General features: G+C 31.9%; 2 protein-coding genes across 2 annotated transcripts; one reads left to right on the top strand and one right to left on the bottom strand.

Annotated features, from left to right (window-relative positions):
• Window positions 1-2674: 2674 nt before the first annotated feature.
• Window positions 2675-15865, top strand: LOC145586529 (protein DETOXIFICATION 27-like). The gene is made up of 8 exons (XM_081643379.1): window positions 2675-3118; window positions 7268-7809; window positions 9378-9464; window positions 12529-12585; window positions 13566-13804; window positions 14894-15012; window positions 15114-15203; window positions 15579-15865. Exons 1-8 carry the CDS (start codon window positions 2810-2812, stop codon window positions 15612-15614), a joined length of 1479 nt encoding a protein of 492 aa, XP_081499505.1. The 5' UTR covers window positions 2675-2809; the 3' UTR covers window positions 15615-15865.
• On the bottom strand, window positions 10199-12466 carry LOC145585923 (uncharacterized). The gene is made up of 3 exons (XM_081642624.1): window positions 12404-12466; window positions 11759-12022; window positions 10199-10696 (listed from the first exon to the last, which is right to left on the bottom strand). The coding sequence occupies exons 1-3, from the start codon at window positions 12464-12466 to the stop codon at window positions 10199-10201; spliced, it is 825 nt and encodes a 274-aa protein (XP_081498750.1).
• Window positions 15866-20248: the final 4383 nt, after the last annotated feature.

Raw genomic sequence — 20248 nt, 5'->3', positions numbered from 1 at the left:
TGACTAAATATTTTTTTTTATGTTAATACAATCATAGTTATAGATCACTTTAGAAAGATAAAAGGTAACAGATAGGAAGGGGGAGAAGGAGTGGAAGAGACTCGAGAGAGGAGAGAAAGAGAGAGGAAGAATTAGGAGGAGATGTAGAGGGAAAAAAAAGAGTGGGGGGGGGATGGGAAAGGAAGAGAGGGGTAGAGAGAAAAAAAGAGAGGGAGCCAGGAATGAAAAGTGATGGAAAAGAGAGAAAAAAGGGTTGGGAAAGAAAAAGAGGCCAAGAGAAAGAGAAAGAATAGACAGATAGACCGAATGACAATGTCAAAAGAGAAAGAAAGATAGAGGGGGTTGAGATATGATGGTGCTAAAGAGAGAGAAGGCAAGGTCACGAGAAGGGGAGAGGGGAGATGGGCTAAAAGAGAAGCGTGTTATGAAAGAGAGAAAAGGTAAAATAAAATAGAAAGAGAAAAGGCAGGACATGAGCTAAGAGTAAATTAAAAAACATGTTAGGGGATAGACAGAGAAGGGCTGGGAGAGAAGAGCCAAGAGATGGGAAAGAGGATTTAGGAGAAAGAGAGAATAAGAAAGAGGAGTTGGGAAAAAGAGAGTGAGATAGAGAGATAACGAGGGCCAAGAGAGATAGAGGAGGTCGAAAGATCGAATAAAGCTAGAGCGCTAAATAGAGATAGGGGGTTGGGAAAGAGAGCGAGAGAGAGAGAGAGGGCTCAAGGGAGAGCAAAAGAAAGATAGATGTTGGGGGGAGGAGAGCAAGAAAATACAACCTATAGTTTTAAAAGCCTTTTTTAAAGAATGGAACAAGGACAAGAAGGATTAGGATTTAGGACAGAAGAAAGAGAGAGAGATATATAGGAAATAGTTTGAGCTAATAAACGAAAGATGAGTGAAATGTGAGCAAGTAAACGTATGATTTCAAAGCTATTGAAAAAAGGGGAGATAAAGTCAAATGGGGGAGAGAGAGAGAGAGAGAGAGAGAGAGAGGGAGAGAGAGAGAGAGATATTATTAATTAGTACACTTAAAAGCCATTAAATAGTTATATAAATCATGAGAAAGAAAACGTTTTATCATGTGTTCCATATTTTCCTATACACAATAGCACTCTTAAAAATACATATTTAATCAACAAACCAAATTAGAATTCAACTTATCTATTGTTTAAAGCCCTTAGCGCTCTTTCCTAAAACAACACAAGAACATCCTATTTATAAAATAAGATGCTCGATTGCTAAAAACACTACAATCGTTCAAATGTAACTAATTAGCATAAACCAAACTTATGTGCATTTATATAACATTACATATATTGCACCAATTAGTCCTTAAATTAGGGCTAAGCAAAACTATTTGAAAATTCGAATATTTGTTGATCCGATCCAAAAAATTTGGATATTTGATTCGAAAAAATTGGATATCTGATATTCAAGATAATCACAGACAATAATAACATTAATGATTCAACAAGCTCTTTTTAAAATTCATTAAATTATGCTCCCCTAATTAGCATGTTAATAACACCTCAAACTACGAAACACGATCACATCCACGAATCTTACATATCTTACTGTCGAGGGGGCACGCGCGTAGTGTAGGTTGCTGGGAAATTCATAATCTCAAACTACGAAACACGATCACATCTATGAAACACGCGTGTTGACTACGATTTAATTTTTTTTCTAGATTGTTTGTTTTTATACCAATTGTTTTTTTAAAATACACCACGTATGGATCGCACTATGTTTCTTACTTTACATTATGTATACACCGCACTATTTTTACAACACAATAAGCCATTTTTTAAAATAAAACACATTGCACTTGAACTAATATTTTACACACATTTCTATCATTACACTTCTAATAGACAATAAAATATACTCTATATCAATTTTTCACTGTTTGTATTACAAAGCCGAAACATAATAACGAATACTACACGAACCATACAAATTCGCGAATATTACTTATCTTGCCGTCGGGGTGCACGCGCGTAGCGCGTGCACCAACGACTAGTAAAAGAAAATTAGAATTAAAAAGAAAACTAATTGTTGATTCTGGTTCATACTAATATTCTCAAAAAGCCTAAAATATAAATATGCTTTTAAAAGGTTATAGACTAGCTAGTTGAAATCAAAGACCAATATAATTTTTTTCGACTTAAAGACCAGATCCGTTAATTCTTTTTTTATTTGGATTGGTGTAGTCCAATCAATTTTTCCGGCCTAGACCAATATTAATTCTACATGCCTACACACAAATACACAATGACAACTCCCTCCCACACGATCCATTTAGTTTGTAGCCTATAAATTTTATTTTTATGTGTGTATTGAAAAATATGATTAAAAAAATCTAACACAAAATATCTCTTACAAAGTATAAAATAAATATGGCGGAGTTGACAACTATTATTGGAATCGAATCAACATAGTACTGACTTGTTCAGTAAAGCTTTTTATTTTTTGACGAAGTTTATTCAGTATTGTAGCTAAGTCGGTCAATCCGAAGTTTTGCTTATGTATAAAAATCTCAGCAATTAAAACGAACAATCAAATAAAATTGTACACGTTATACACAAATTTTGCGAAAAATGATATTTCGTCAGCACTGAGCGTTTACAATAAATACTCGTGGGAGCCACATAAGTGCTTGTGTTTGTTGTGTATCGTATATGATTCATTTACGTGCGACATTTTTCTTCACTCTTACATAAAAACCATCTTCTTTACTAAACAATTCATTCCAAATTCCTATACACCAAAACTCTTCCATATTCAAACAAATACGGAGAACAAAACTATGAAGAAGATTGAAGAGTTAAATCAACCATTAATATTATCAAAAAACGATAATATTAATGGCCAAAATTCGATTATTGTCAAGGATAATAATGTTGATCAACAGCAAGGGTGTTTAAAATTAGGAGAAAGGATATGGGAAGAGTCTAAGAAACTGTGGCATGTAGCCGGTCCATCGATCGTTAGTAGGATTGCATCTTTCTCAATGAACGTCGTTACGACCGCCTTTGCCGGCCACCTCGGAGATGTTGAGCTTGCGTCTCTTTCAATTGCTAACACCGTTATTGTTGGGTTCAATTTTGGCCTCTTGGTATGTACTTTGATCTCTCTTATAATTTTCTTATTATTTCCTTTGTTTTTGGGTTTATTTCACATTTATGATATTATCTTTTTTTGAAAATTATTGTGTACACTCATTTGAGGTACGTAATAAATGTTCTATTCTTTTCTTTCTAGTGAGGTGTAGCATTTATCGGAAATTCTTAGGGAAAAGGTGGAAGACTGTCCTCAAAAAAAAAAAAAAATATTCGGAGCATTTATATTTGTTAATAAAGATGATGAAAGTAACATGAATAAAAACAAAATGTAAAAATAAAATGTTTATCTTTTATTATACGATAAGTTAAGAAAAATTAAGATAACTTAAAAATCAAATGCAAAAATATTAATGAAATATAAACTATTTACTATATATTTTCATTAGTTAAAAATAAGGCCCTGTTCATTTCACCTCATTTTTGCTGAAATGAAATTATTTTTACTGAAACAAAATTATATTTGCTGAAATTAAATTATTTTTACTGTACTTAAATTAATTTTACTGAACTGAAATTATTTTTACTGATTTTCTATTATAATTTTTCTTTAAGATAACTGAATTTTACTAAATTGAAATTACTTTTACTGAATTGAAATTATTTTTACTGAACTGGAGTGAACAAGGTCTAAGATTGGATAATAAGATTCATTTTATATGGATATTTTTTTTGTAAACTCGGTAAATTAAATTGATTTAGCTAATAATATGGTGTAATTATTGGTAAACTAATAAGTTATTTAATGCATGTTTATGAATACATGTTAAGATTGTTAGACTGTTAGAGTAACTAATACTCTGTACATGTTCGTTTGTCTATCTTCAGTTTAATATATTAAAACAATATACTTTTTTTTTTTTTTTTAAAAAAAAAATCTGCTTATTTAATTAATTTTGAACCGCCAGAAAAGTCTAAAATCAGAAAACTGAAATTTGTTGCTCATGAATCTAAAGAGCTGTTTGTAATTATGTGGTTGATTCCCAGCTTTCTAGATATTGCCAGAACAAACTTTTTTTTTTTTTATTTTTTTTGAGTGGCAGCTGTCTTGTTTCTTTCTCCTGCTTCTTACCGTATTTTTCAACCGGTGGTCAAATTCTAATTTGAATTACTACTTTTTTTTGGGTGATATAAAGTAAATTTATTCGAGTAAGGAATTTCAAGTAACTTACTCGTTTAATTTTTTGTTATGGAGTAGTAACAATTTTCTTGCTACTTATAAAAGCACTCCATATATTTTATGCATACCTTTTACAAAGTACTCGCACAACGTTACATTTTATTACAATCATACAAGTATATACTTATGAATAAAATGGTTAAAGAAATTTAAAAGATTAACTAAAGGTACTTAAATTTAGGAAATTAAAATTGGGGAAAAAAGAATTGAATATGAGGCTAGAAAAAATTGATAAATATGGGTGAGACCAAAGAAAAGTGTACCCTGTTCTTTAGAGTTTTCTGTCTTGCTACGCTATGCTCTATTCTGCTCAGCTAAAATCTGCTCTACTCTGCTATGCTAGAATCTGCTCTACTCTGCTCCGCAATGTGTAGAGGCTCTACTCTGCTCCGCAATGTGTAGAAGCTCTGTTTTGCACTGCTCTGCTCTGTTCTACCCTATCCAGAAGCTCAAAAGAACATGACTTTAAATATTACGTAGTATTAATGTATCATATAATTGCTATAAACAAAATACAGTAAAAGAATTCAAACTATTTAAAGCACCACATACAATAAAAATATAATGAGACTTTAAAAAACAAAAATAAATAAATAAATAAATAAATTTATACAAAGTAGTATGTAGGGTCTGTTCTGATTGACTGAACTGAACTTAACTTATTGGAGCTGAGCTGAATTGAATATTTTATGAGAGAAGGAAATTAAGAACTGAATTGAACTGAACTTATTGGAGTTGAACTAAAAATAATTTGAAAAGAACAGACCCGTAGTTTATTATTTATATTTGCCTAAAAATTTTAGCTAAACTGTTTTATTTATGAAAAAGATATACAAGAAGATAGATAGGATAGTCTTAAAAATTTTAGCTACATTACCGAAGCATTAATACAATACTGTTGAAAAAAGGTCTTTCAAATATCACCACATGTAAGTGTCCTACATTGGTTAAAAAGACAGAATTAATCACTTTATAAAGTTAAGGGCTACTTCTCTTATTGTTATATAGTTTTTGGACTTGTGAAGTGGACTCTCTTTTTTTATTTGCGGGTGTGGCTCAGACCCGTATTTAACAAATACTCACCATGTGGAACTCGAGAATTGACATCCTTGACGATGACTTTGGAAAGGTCAATATATTCAAAATTTGGGTGCTATATAATCAAGTTATTAATGATTTAAAATTTGAAGTAATGTTCCACGCCTCAGTATGATTATTTTTTATTTGAAGGGTAAAATCAATCGAGCTTTAGTCTTTTCACTTAGTAATATCTTAATTAATTAATTAATTAACTGAAACAATTAGAATATTATCAATGTCGGATTTCTCTTACGAAAAGAGTGCTTGATTGATGTCCTACTTTACGACATTAACTCCACTATTATGACTACGGTTAATTAGTTGTTGATCGATACTTGGTTAAGGCTGATTTTGCTTTAAATTAGTGTACTAAGGAGTACGTAACATGATCAATGGTGGGACACATTACACAAATTTAAGCATGAAAAATGTTTGAATAATCTGAGAATTGAGTTCTACCTGATTCTTATAATTCTTTGCATTTGGACTTATATGGTCAACTTTAGAAACTTTTACTGTGTATAAGAACTCACAATTATATACAGTAAAATCATATTATGTGAAATTTTATTAGATTTTGACTTAAATATATTTTTCAAAATATTTGTATGGACTATTATTTTTTTTAGATTTTTTCTTCTTCTCATATTCAATTAAAGATATCTGTAATCAAAGATGTGCATTGATCAAATACTGAAAAAACCAAGAGTAAAAAATAAAAAGGAACTGAGGAATATTTAACACACGAAAGTAGGTGAGGTGAATGTAATGATGAGTCGTTTAATTTAAAGGAGAATTAACTAATGACTATATAATGGCTATCAAATCTAAGGGTATTATTTTCTTAAAGTGAATTTGTCTAGAGTGTTCCAAATTTCCAACCCTAAGGAATCCTAATGAGAAAGTATTTTTTTAATCATCGTTAAGGATATGATAAAGTAGCATAACTTTTTCATCTAATTTATTCGTTGGAACGAAATCTACCAACGAGGCAACAAAATATCAATTTTCTAATTGGAAGATTAATACAATATCATGGAATGGTAAACGCTAAACAGCTACCTCTTTTATTGTGCTCCACTTTGTGGTCGATTTCACGAAACTCCTACACGAATAAGTTGCGTGGTAAAATCAAACACGGATAAATAATGACAAATGATGGCCCCATTTTTTTTTTTAAATATATAATATATATTTTTTAAACGGTAAGATATGGAGGGATCCCCTCCTATCACTGCACCAGAGAGGGAGATGGGGAGTCGAATCCAGATTATATCTGGAGGAAATGGAGAGACTAACTATCTCTTCACTCATATTTTTTTTTCTTTTATATTCTACATATATACTAGGATTCATAATATGAATGAAATTTGTTTACATAAAATTCTTAGAATAAAATATCAATCTAGTGCACACAGTGTAATTCGAATTGGGTGCAACCAAATCAGTCGCAAGAATTCCATGTATCCACTAAAAGGGGTGTTTGTTTTAAATAAGTTAGGTATAAGGTATGAGTTTAGAATAGTTTAAAGTTTAAACCCATATTTTATGTTTGTTTCTTCATAAAAGAGAATCACATTTTATGTGTAGTAACATTTGATAGAATTTGATACATTATTCTCAATACATAAGCTAAAGCATAGTCATGTGCATGGCATTTTGCTTGATTAGTCCTAATATACGACTTTAAAATTATATCATCACATGTTGATAATACACATTTTACCAAAACTGCATAATGAGAAAAATCTAGCCGAAAATGTGCATTGACAAACGTACAAGGAGATTAATGTTTTGTGATTTTCTAATGATTTCATTCCTAATCCTCTATGCAATTTTTTTTTACTAACACAAATTCATTCACTTTACATAAAATGTTACATAGCTAGGTATGGCAAGTGCATTGGAAACACTATGTGGGCAAGCATTTGGAGCTAAAAAACTACACATGCTAGGCATTTACATGCAAAGATCATGGATAGTCCTCTTCCTTTGTTGCTTCCTCCTCCTCCCTTTCTACATCTTCGCAACCCCGTTACTCAAACTAGCAGGCCAGCCAGACGACATAGCTGAATTAACAGGCCTAGTCGCAGCATGGCTAATCCCTCTACACTTCAGCTTTGCTTTCGTGTTCCCGGTGCAACGTTTCCTACAAAGCCAACTTAAGACGGCCATCATTGCTTGGGTTTCGTTTGCAGCATTCTTTGTTCATATATTCATGAGTTGGCTCCTTGTATATGTCTTTAATATGGGAATTATTGGCCTTTGTGTAACCCTAAATGTCTCTTGGTGGATCCTTTTCTTTGGCGAAATGGCGTATGTTGCTTGGGGTGGTTGTCCTGAGACATGGAGTGGATTTTCTTGGCAAGCTTTTGTAGGTCTTTGGGAGTTCGTTAAGCTCTCTGCTGCCTCAGGTGTCATGCTTTGGTACGTTACATACAACTTTCTTTCACTTTATATTCCGTAATTTTCTATTATCAGACTATTCCTATACAACAGCTGCATCACATGATGATGATACAATTCAATGCTATTCATGTCAATACATACTTTTGCTGAATCCTAAACAATATATGTATGTATAGACATAAATTCATAATAAACAATCAATCATATATAGAACAATAAATTTTGTGTCAGTGATCACAGAATAAGTCTATTGGAGTATTGGATCGGAGTGTTTGTTTGAGAACTTTGGGGTAAATAAGAGAATTGGCTAGTCTTAATGTCAAATACTGTTGAGCTCATGAGAAAACCCACATGTGAGTAGTGTGTTGTCCCACATTAAAGAGTGTAGAAAGTGTGTGGAAGTGTATCCCACATTGAAGAATTAAGAAAGTTGTATCCACTTTATAAGGCTAAGGGGCTACTCCCCTTATTACCATATAGTTTTGAGTTGGAACCTCGTTGGTCATATGAAGTGGACAATTGTGACACGGGTGTGACCCAAGCCCGTTATCAAATACACTAGAAGTCTTTCTTTAAAGAGAAGATTTATATACAACTGTGAAACAATTAGTTGATCAAATTAATTACCTGTTATCATCAGGGGTTTTTTAAAAAAATTCTCCAATAACCATATACTATGTCAATAATTTTATAGTCAATCTACACCATAAAATTATGATTGTTTTATTTTTTTTTCATAAACTACTAATACAATCAGCTAGTTAAATCAACGAACAATTAATACAACCAGCTTGCTAATCATAGAACTAGCTAGCTACCAAGTACTCCGTATTAATTATGGAGTAATAAACAGCTATCAATGAGTAAAGGATATCCAAAGTTGTTGAATTGAACTATCTTGAAAATGAATGTATAATTGTAGGGCTAGCAATAATAGGCTTCAACAATAAGGATATTGCTATAAAGAGTACTCAGTATAAAATACCTATGGAGTACATAATATGAATTAAGTATGCGTTAATTCATATTATGTACTCCATAGGTATTCGAGTATAAATTCATATTATCTATAAAAATAATATGAATTAAGTACTCCCTCCGTGTGTTTTTTAAGTGACACACTTTGACCGACACGTAGTTTTAGGAGATTTTATTGACTTTAATAAAATAAGATGTTAGTGGGGTAGGTTGAAGGAGTGAGAAATGATAAAGTAAAAGAATGTGAGAGGAAGTGAGGACCATGAAAGGAGTGAGAAATGATAAAATAAGATATAGTGGGGTGGAGATACATTATTAAAATGTAAGGAATTTCTAAAAGAGGAAGTGTGTCACTTAAAAAAAAAACGGTCGTTTAAGGAAAGTGTGTCACTTAAAAAAACACGGAGGGAGTATGAATTATATTACAAAAGAGTACTGAGTATAAAATACCTATGGAGCACATAATTTTTTTTTTTTTTTTTTTTTTTTTTTGGTTAAAACGACTTATATTTTGGAACGGAATGATTAGATATTTTCCGAGTTTTGTAACCCTACACCCTTAAACTAAATTTTTGTTTGTGTCTATATGTTCCCTGATGCAAACAAAGCTTGGAGAATTGGTACTACAGAATACTGGTTCTGATGGTAGGTGGCTTAGAAAATGCTGCGATTGCCGTTGATGCCTTATCAGTTTGGTAAGTAAATGTCATTCACAACAAGAAAAGGGCCGTTTTGCGACGGAAATAATTCGTCGCAAACTGGCAAAATTCCGTCGCAAAGTGACTTTGCGACGGATTTCCGTCACAGGCATGGCGTCGCTCAAACTTTCGTAGCAAACAGTCCTTTTGTGACGGAATATCCGTCGCAAAACGAATTGCGACGGATTTTGCGACGGAAAGGTAGTTGTAGCTGAAAACAACATTTGCGACGAAAATTCCGTAGCAAGAGGAATCATTTTGCGACGGAATATTCCGTCAATAACTTTGCGACGGAATGTATTTCCGTCGCAAAATGGATTCTTTTGCGACGGAATAGTCCGTCACAAATTTTGCGACGGAATGTAATTCCGTCGCAAAATGAAGTTTTTCCGTCGCAAAATACTCCATTTTGCGACGGAATTACATTCCGTCGCAAAGTTATTGTAATTTTAATTTTTTTTTTTTTTGTATTTTGTTTTTTTTTCCTGGAACCTGTATTCCTGCAATCCTGTTTAATTTTTTTGTATTTTGTTTTGTTTTCCTGGAACCTGTATTCATGCAATCCTGTTTAATAAAATACGTGCATTTAAAATAATTTCAGTCAAAAAGTCCACGCCCTAACATAATTCAAATATATACAACACGTAGCCGTAACTACCAAGTACGGTACATGATATAATTTTTTAAACTACAATTTCATCCATATACAAAAATCGAAAAATGACACCTAACTAAACACAAGCTGGCTGTCCTTGGCCTGCACCACCACCACCACCACCACCCGGGTCGTTCCTAAGGTCTCGAATCTGAGGCTGAATCGTAGAACAAGTGAAAGGAGTGGTCAATCCTGTAAATCTACTGGCTAACTCCTCTAAGAACTCCTTGTTCTTCCTCTCGATTTCAGCCATCCGTTCTGCCACTCGAGCCTCCACTCGAGCATCGAGCTGTTCCGCCACACGGCTATCGATCTGGCTCTCAATTGCTTCCACCCTCTCATTCAACTCCTTGTGGAAGTTTTCCTGCATTTGAGTTATGACCGACGGTACGTATTGGCTGGAAGAACCCGATCCTCGTCCCCTAGATGTGCCGTAGTACAAGTCAGCACCAACACCAAGACCTCTAACACGACCCTTCTTATTACGACCACCAGCCGCCTCAAAGAAAATTTCATTTTCAGACAGTTGGGAACCCTGGGTTCTTGATTCCTCCTGTCTGTGTTGGTACGCCTCCTGTAACAAACAAAGGATATACAATGCAGAAATAAAAATAAAGAATGAGAACCAATAGTTTGAGGCTTGATATAGTTCATAAGTGGCAATATAGGTTCACTAGGTCCTAAAACTAGGAAAATTGGGTGAAAATGGGGCGTTTTTGGTTCTAACTTGTCTATTTCTCACATTTGTTATCTAATGAACCTATTTTTGACCTTAATACACCTAACTAACATAGTTACTTGAGTTTGAGGCTTGAAATTGTTTATAAGTGGCAATATAGGTTCACTAGGTCCTAAAACTAGAAAAAATGGGCGAAAATGGGGCGTTTTTGGTTCTAACTTGCCTATTTCTCACATTTGTTATCAAATGAGCTTATTTTTGACCATAATACACCTAAATAACATAGTTACTTGAGTTCGAGGCTTGAAATAGTTCATAAGTGGCAATATAGGTTCACTAGGTCCTAAAACTAGGAAAATTGGGTGAAAATGGGGCGTTTTTGGTTCTAACTTGCCTATTTCTCACATTTGTTATCTAGGAATAAGAAGATGCAAATGCTTTCAAATCTTAGTGAACATATATAATTAACATACATACCATAATTGTTTAATTTAAACAAGTTTAAAGCAAGTGATGAAACACATATAATTAACACACAATTACCCACATTCAAATAAACATACATACACTAACATGTATTTTTAAATTAACATATATTTTAAACTAATCTAACATATATTTTAAACTAATCTAACATATATTTTAAACTAAACTAACATACATTATAAACTAACTAACATATATTTTAAACTAAAATAACATACATTATAAACTAATCTAACATATATTTTAAACTAAACTAACATACATTAAACTAATTCTAACATTGCAATATATCTTAAAAATTAAACTAATTCTAACATTGCAATATAAATTAAACTACACTACACTAAACACAAGTAATTAAATAATAAAATTTAGTTACAAATTAAATTAAAAAACATAATTAGAAAAAGTTAGGGTTTACATTAAAATTAAATTGAAAACAAAAACAAAGGGGGATAGTGGAATACTCACCGGGATTTGAGGGTGTTGTGGCGGAAATCCGGCTGCCGGAAGGAGGGTGGTGTGGTGGCTGCACACCGCCGGCGAACGGAGGGGCGTGAGTGGGCTTGAACGGAGGGGGTGGCGTGGGTGGGCGTGAGTGCGCGTGAGTGGGAGTGAACGGAGGGGGTGGGCGTTAGTAGGTGTGAGTGGCCGGATTCCGGTCGTTCCGGTGGCGACAGCGGCGGTGAAGTGGCCGGATTTTCTTTCTCTCTCTACGCTTTCCTCTATCTCTCTCTACGCTTTCCTCTTTTTGTTCTTCGTTTTCTTTTTCTCTCTCCTTCAGCGAAACTTCAGTTTTTTTTAAAAAAATTTAAAAACTTTTTGCGACGGAATTTCCGTCGCAGAATCCGTCGCAAAATGTTTTTTTTAAATTTTTTTTTTAATATTGTTTTGCGACGATTATTTCCGTCGCAAACAAACTTTTGCGAGGGAATAAATTCCGTCGCAAACTTTGCGACGGAATTTCCGTCGCAAAAGTTTGTTTCCGTCGCAAAGTTGCGACGGAATTTATTCCCTCGCAAATTAACCCTTTTTGCGACGGAATTGTAGTCCGTTGCAAGGTTTCCGTCGCAAAATGACCTATTTCTTGTAGTGATTGTACATTGTTAATTATACTTTCTTTCTGTTACAATTATATTGATAAAATCTATTTTTTGTGTACCTACTATTTATATACATTACATGATTAATTGTATAAATTTAATACTAGTACTCATCTTGTCAATTTATTGAACGGACAGCATGACAATTAATGGTTGGGAGATGATGATTCCTCTTGCATTCTTCGCTGCAACCGGGTAATATTTCTTTTGTCTTTTCTTTCGACCAGTTCTTTTCAACAATAATACATTATACTCCGTATACATTGTGGAATTTTATCCAACTTAGGGCATTAGTCGTATCATACTAAACTATACAATTTTTCATCTATCTGTTATTTAAATATATATGAATATTTTACCAAATCTTGATCTATTGAAAAGTTTGCATTTCACAAACATGAAATAATGTCATTACATTTCCTTGGGACCTAGCTAGCTAACTCAGTAAACCGAGCTGGATTGGCCTTTAAGTTTTGACCTTATTTAACCCAAAAATAAATCCGTCCTTTATTTTATGAATTCTAGTAGGAATACAATAGTATGCACCAATACGGTCCAACACATACGAAGTACTTCATATAACACATACAAATACTCTGTACTACAAATTTCAGTACACATTATTAAATATCAATTCTATAAACTACAAATATGAATCACGCACAATAAAATTTCAGAAGGATTTGGTTTCAATAATACTAGTAAAGTTGGGGCCTTGGGGGTAACTGGTGTAGGACTGTCGGACAGCCTTATTAAATACGGCTTCTTTAACCCTGCCCTTTAGTTCTTTAACCACGTGTTACATGTCCTATTGAGGAAATTTTTATCACTGAATATACAGTCCGTCACTAATAACTTTCGATACGGATGCTGGTCATATAGGTTTAAATACAATTATTAGTGTGTGCGTATTTGGTAAAGAGATGATTGATGAGAATTTAGCTTATTGGAAGCAAATATTTCGTATATAGGGGATTAGGGGGTTTGACATTAAGATACGTTATTTTTGGTGTTTTGATAATAGATGATTTAAAGAGTTTATTAAGATAATTTACTTTGCATTTGCTAATTACATAATATATCTGCATAACATTATTTTGCAATAATAGATTTAAATGGTACGAAGTAAAAGTTAGCTAATCAATTACTATATTCCGTATGTTATGGTTCAACAGAGTAAGAGTGGCTAATGAACTAGGAGCAGGCAATGGCAAAGCAGCAAAATTCGCGACAAAAGTGTCAGTGGCAACCTCCACAGTAATCGGACTAATCTTTTGCGTAATAATCATGGCACTCCATGATAGGTTTGCCATCATATTCTCAGACAGTGTTCCTGTTCTTGAAGAAGTTGATAAACTTTCATGGCTTTTGGCTGTTACCATTCTTTTAAACAGCGTTCAGCCTGTCCTTTCAGGTAACACCGTCGCGTATTCAAAAATCGAGTTACATTATCATAGATATTAACATAATATCCATCTAATAGAATCTGTCGTAAAACAATGTTGCATTAGTCTATTACTACCAATTTGATGCTAATTAACAATAATGATCAAACGGTCCTAGCTAAAAGTAATAGACAGGATAAGAGGAACAAAGGTTAAATTATCAATCACTTTTACTTTCATACAACCTTTTAATAATATGCATGACCTGACGGAAATTAAAGACATGGTTATAAAGATGAACATGATATGACTCATTTTCATTCTCTTTCTTACAAAAAAAAAAAAAAAAAAAAAAAAGTTTGCAAGATTATGACATGCTTACTTCTCTACAAAAGTGATAGTTCAAGAGATGCCTGTTAGATTGACTCTATACATGTACTTATACTTCGTATTATTTAACGCGTTTACTGACATACAAATTAAAGGTAGATGTTTTCAAGAAGTGTGTATGAGTAGAGAGATAAGATAGAGATAAAAGAGTAGGAAGACATTTGTTAATACACTCCATTTTATTTATTACTACAATTTATGGAATAAAAAGGAAAAGAAAAAAAAAATGATGCACGTTGCACGTATGTTATGAGAGTTGTACATGTATTGTAGATAGTTTTTGCTATTGACTACTTAAATCAAATTAATAAAAACGACCTCAGAAGAAAAATCAAACGTACCATAATAAGTTAAAGAATACCTAAAAATTGTAGAAACTATAAAGAGAGATAAGTGATAAATATTTGATAATATTAATTGTATTGATTGAATATAAATAAGCCTTTATATAGGCAACAAACAAACTAACTTAAGCTTAATCAAAGGAAATAAACGTGAGATCATGCCCCACTAAACTTACTGCCATCCTAATTACTAGATAATGAATTCTAGGATTTTAACTGACAAAAACCACTAACTTATTAATCCTAATTTTAAGCAAAGTCAAACAACAACTTTGAATCATTAATCCCACGATACATCCAACAAAAATAAGTTATAAGTGTACTGTATATAATGAATTAATAATGAGCTAATATGTTATTCCGTATATGTTTATGGTGGTCTAGGGGTGGCAATTGGATCGGGATGGCAAGTCTATGTAGCATACATTAATATCGGGTGCTACTATGTTGTTGGACTTCCTCTTGGGGTTGTTATGGGATGGGTGTTCAACACTGGTGTTACGGTAACCATTTTCAACTAACTCAACTTTCTTAATTTGTGATCATTTCCTAGCATTTTTTAGGAGTTTTTTCTTATAATTTGTATGATTAATGCATATAATAGGGAATTTGGGCTGGAATGATCTTTGGTGGCACTGCTCTTCAGACAGTGATATTGGGCATAATCACAGTGTCATGCGACTGGGATAAAGAGGTACGCTAAATGTTTTATCATTCGATATTCTACTAGTCAATTATTATTCTATCTCCCTCTCTTTGTTTTTATAATACAGACTATTGGGTGAATGAGACTTTTATTTGAGGACGAAGAGAGTATTATATTTTGTATTTTGATCGCTCTATATTTGTGTGTTGTTATGAGCAGGCACACAGAGGCGGATGCATGTAGTGGCAAGTGGGGTCAAGTGACCCTACTTGAACAAAAAAAATAAAATTATTTCATTTAAAATAAATTATTTTTGTTATAAAGTTGAGTTTTTTCCTCATAAAATTACCCACTTATTCCCATTAAAATTTATCAAACGTATTTTGACCCTTTTAAATAATTTTCCTGGATCCGCCACTGCAGGCACAAAAGGTAGTTGCTCGTGTAGAGAGCTGGTGAAAGGAGCCTCAGTATAGAGTCAATCAAGCTGCTGTGGAGTGAAATTTGATCAAGTAATTTTGTGATCCTATCAAATTTCGGACGTATGATTTGTGCTATAAAGGGCAGATGCTTAATGAAGGCGTTAATGTCAATCATGAGTATCGATGCTAATCATTGATTGACTTTTAGATCAATACATTGTTGTACTTAAACTACAAAGAATGAGGTATTTTTGCTGGTTTAATGAAAAATCAGGTTATGTTGAAATATATGGGCAAATTATTCACAAGATCAGTGCCCTATCAGCCGTTAAGAAAATTTGTTACACCGTATTAAGAGTAGATTACAGATCATGATCATTAGATCAATTACAGACATTATTATCTACATTCTCATGAATTATGTTCAAATAGCTAGTTGCACCGTTTTGAGTTTTTGCACTATTTTCATAAATTAACATTATTCAATTCATTCACAATGCTTAATACAAAGTATATAACTATATGCTTTACTCTCATATGTTGGTGAACAGGTAGTTGACTATGTAGGAACTTAAATCAACTAGCTAAAGAATAAAAGATAATATCCAAACAAGGGATAACTATGTACATAAGTAGAAGATAGTAATTAATTATCCAAACAGTTTTTTAAAAAGTTAGCTCTAAGTGTTATTCTAGCTAATAATATGTGCACAAAACTTGCTAAGAGATTACACAGTACAGTGAAGATTATAAGTTCATAACAAGAGATACTCTTGACATTATCCTCCATAATAAGCTATTCCCCTTATTTCTTTTTGTTTTTTAGGTTATGACTTTTGTGGTCAATTTGTATACACTATTATAATGGTCAAAACTATATCATGGTGAGATGTTAGATTCGCCTTTAATTTAAAAGAATTTTCAAAAAAATCATTTTTTTTTTTTATATAATTTTTACATGTAACTTAATAACTTATTGAACATATTTGTTGTAAAAAACATGTATTTGATACACTAAAATTCAAAATGCAACAAATTAAAAAGAAACAGATGAGTAGTTGACATCTTAGAGATCATTTATATGGAGGGACAATTGATTCATGTTTCCATATTACATGATACGGAGTATAAATTGCACATCATTCAAAATCAACAAATATAAGTTAATTTTACTCAAATATTAATAATGATTGGTCATAATTCATCTATTAATGGTATCAAAAGAAAAAGATCTGAAATTCTATAGCAAAAGTTACGTGCAATTATGTATCAATGTATCATAATGATGTATCACTCTCTTTGTCCCTTTTTTTTTTTGCTCCATTTGCCATAAATGGTTGATCTTTATTTTTGGTGTTTAGAGAGCCACAAGGGCGGGGATGAGAATCGATCCCATGATCTCTTGGAATCACGGGGGAAGCTTTAACCACTTGAGCTATCCCTCACTCCCAAATGATTGATCTTTATTAATTGCCCCATTTCAATTTGGGCCATAGTTATTGCTCGCTAATGTTGACTAGGGACCGCCCCTACTATCTTTCCCTTACTAGTTCTTAATGAAGTAGATTTGTGGGATGGAGCAAACAAAAAGGGATGGAGGGAGACAGAGAGTAGCATATTGAATCTTGATGGCTTTACTTGTCAATTCCCATGGAAATAGGTACGGGCTGTGCAAGTAAGGCAACAAAGATTTACCGCATATTCTTAGGTGCACACTCATGCGCCTAGAAATAGGTGTAACAACAGCACAATATGAACATTAGCTTTTCATAAAGTGAACATTAGCTTTCTTCTCCTCTATTTTTCTCCTTCGTTTTTTATTTTCTCTCTCCTCTGTTTTTTTAATTTTCCCCCTTTTTTACACTTTTTTGATTGAATTTGTTTCTTACAACATGAAAGTAGTTATTAAGTATGAAATTTTGTGTGAATTTCGATTTTGTGCTTTAAGGTTTATATGAATCTTTGAATTCACAAATTATACTTTGTTTTTTCTCCTTCCTTCTTTAATTCCTTTTTCCTCTGTTTTTTTTTTCTTTCTATTTTTCTCTTTTTTTCGATTTAACGATTGAATCTGTTCCTTATAATATGGAATTGGTTGTTTATCTAATTTTTTGAATTCATATGAATTGAATTTTTTTTAGCTTCGATCAATTTCATCTGTGTATGAATTTCATTTGATTTTCTGCATTTTTTTTATCAATGAACATAATCATGCAAAATATGAACATATGCATAGGTTCCCTTAAATGTGAACATTAGCTTTTCAGAAAGTGAACATAGGCATAAAACATATGAACATATGCATTTCAGAAAGTAAACATAACAATTCAAAATATGAACGTAAGCATTGGTTTCCTTAAAGTGAATATAACCATTTAAAAGGTGAACATATGCGGAAAAAATATGAACATATGCATTTAAGAAAGAGAACATATGCATAAACAGACTTAATGAGAATATTTATGAACAACAAATATTTACTATCAATATTTACATTATGAACATATAAAATATTATTATGAATATAAGGCATTTAATTATGAACATAAAAAATTGAAGAAATAAAAAATAATATGATTATGAAACATATGCATCATAAGTATTAAAAATATGAACATATGCATTCAAAATATGAACATAAGAATTCAAAATATGAACATATGCATTTCGCAATATGAACATAAGGTATCCGTTTGATTTCACTAATTTTTTTAACAATTCCAATAAAAAATTTCGAACAATAGAGTATCGAATAATATTTAAACAAAATTAAGTGCTAATCATATAAATTCAAACAAAATTAAGTGAAATTTACATAAAATTGCCTTCTTAGGGAGGATCCTTTTGATTTTGCATCTCTTCTCTAATGTCCATTGATATTTTTGCAATTTTTTAGTGAGGGAAAATGAAATAGAGGAGAGAGAAAGTGAAAAAGAGGAAAAAGAAAATCATATAGAAGAAGAAGAGTTTTGAGTTTGGAAGTGACGTTACATTTATTGGGTGTGGGTGGGTGTATTGGGTGTGGGTGGGTATATTGCAGTTTCCGTGCTTTTTAGTTTTAGGGCTTTTTTTAATTGGGTTGTGTGTAATTGGGCTTTTGGGCTGCGTTTTTACACCTATCTAGGGTGCACCTTAGACTTATTGAAGATTTACTACGTAGTATTTTCGTATGGCCCAACCCATTCAGGGCCTGTTCTCATTGACTGAACTGAACTGAACTGAACTCAGCTGAACTGAACTGAACTCAGCTGAACTGAACTGAACTGAACTGAAATGAATATTTTATAAGAGAAGGAAATTAGGAGCTGAACTGAACTGAACTGAATTGAGCTGAACTGAACTGAACTGAACTCAGCTGAACTGAACTGAACTGAATTTCAACGTAAGAGAAGGAAATTAGGAGCTGAACTGAACTGAACTGAATTGAGCTGAACTGAACTGAACTGAACTCAGCTGAACTGAACTGAACTGAATTTCAACGTAAGAGAACAGGCCCTTAAATTTGGGCCAAAATTATAATCATAGACTTGAGTTTTGAGCCATAGAGATTGAGAGTTGTGGCTTGTGGGCTATGTTTTTTTCGTCAAAATTATTGTATCGGAAAGCTAAAACGTAGTGTGAAAGTGAAACCACTTATGACTTATTATTGTTCTCTTCAAATGAAATGGAATTTTGTTTAAAAAAAAAAAAGAAATGAAATTTTAGTACGACAATGTTTTCTTTGTTTTAAAAAAAAATAAAAAATAAGCTGACTGATTTTTTTTTTTTTTTTTTTATCATGTTTAATTTTAAAACTAATTAATTTTTAAGAAAATACTCCCTCTATCCTTCTAATTTTTTTTGTTCTAGGCTTTCACACATATATTAACGAAATTAATAGGATTTCACTTCGTATGGGTTGAATTCTCTATTTTAAGTACGTAACAAGAGATTTTTTTTGTGGACATCCAAAACAAAAAAAAGAATACAAAAAGATTTTTTATGAACAGATGGTGTAAATTATCATTTAAGGTTTCATTATTTGAAAATTTTAAATATGACTAATGTAATGTTTTAATGATTATATAGTTTATAATTGACATTTTTTTCCAAGTAATTATTTATATTACTTTTTCAATGGTATTAAATAGTATTATTAACATTTTTTTTATTATCAAATTTTTAGTTTCATTAATGTAATTTTTATTCTTATTTTATAGTTTCTTAATAAAAAAATTATTTTATGTTGAATTAAAATTTTCAAAATTTATATTTACATTGTAGTTATTATAAGACTAATTGTAGTCATTTTATAATGTGAAAATATGAACCGATCATATTATATATCATTAAAATAAGGGTAATGATATACATAGCCCTTAGGGCTATATATAAACATTAAATCACTCTTGAAAATTGTATAAAATTTGGAATTTATGACAAAAACACGCGTAGATCAGTGTAATTAATGTTTTTTTTTAATCATGATTTTCTAAATGTAAACAATTTTCAAGAGTGTTTACATTGTATCAACTTTTGATATTCTAATTTAGATACTTTATCATAAAATTTAGATACTTTATCAAAACACTCTTGAAAGTTGATACAAACTTTTGATATTCCAAATTTTACAATGATATATCTAAATGTAAACAATTTTCTAAATTTTCTAAATCTAATTTTTATGATTAA

The sequence above is a fragment of the Chenopodium album genome, chromosome 16 (assembly GCF_948465745.1).
Source record: "Chenopodium album chromosome 16, dcCheAlbu1.1, whole genome shotgun sequence".
Classification (NCBI taxonomy): domain Eukaryota; kingdom Viridiplantae; phylum Streptophyta; class Magnoliopsida; order Caryophyllales; family Amaranthaceae; genus Chenopodium; species Chenopodium album.
The sequence above is the reverse complement of the archived record's forward strand: the minus strand, read 5'-3'. Positions and strand labels throughout refer to the sequence as shown.

What these genes read in the sequence shown, in the direction of transcription:
- LOC145586529 (XM_081643379.1), top strand. Translation starts at nt 2,810, where the DNA reads ATGAAGAAGATTGAAGAGTTAAATCAACCATTAATATTATCAAAAAAC. An exon ending in GCCTCAGGTGTCATGCTTTG is followed by an intron (nt 7,810 to 9,377) that starts GTACGTTACATA and finishes ATGCAAACAAAG; the next exon opens with CTTGGAGAATTGGTACTACA. An exon ending in GTTGATGCCTTATCAGTTTG is followed by an intron (nt 9,465 to 12,528) that starts GTAAGTAAATGT and finishes TTGAACGGACAG; the next exon opens with CATGACAATTAATGGTTGGG.
- LOC145585923 (XM_081642624.1), bottom strand. Translation starts at nt 12,466, where the DNA reads ATGTATATAAATAGTAGGTACACAAAAAATAGATTTTATCAATATAAT. An exon ending in ATAATTGTAACAGAAAGAAA is followed by an intron (nt 12,023 to 12,403) that starts GTATAATTAACA and finishes AGGAAAGCGTAG; the next exon opens with AGAGAGATAGAGGAAAGCGT. An exon ending in CACAACACCCTCAAATCCCG is followed by an intron (nt 10,697 to 11,758) that starts GTGAGTATTCCA and finishes TGTTTGTTACAG; the next exon opens with GAGGCGTACCAACACAGACA.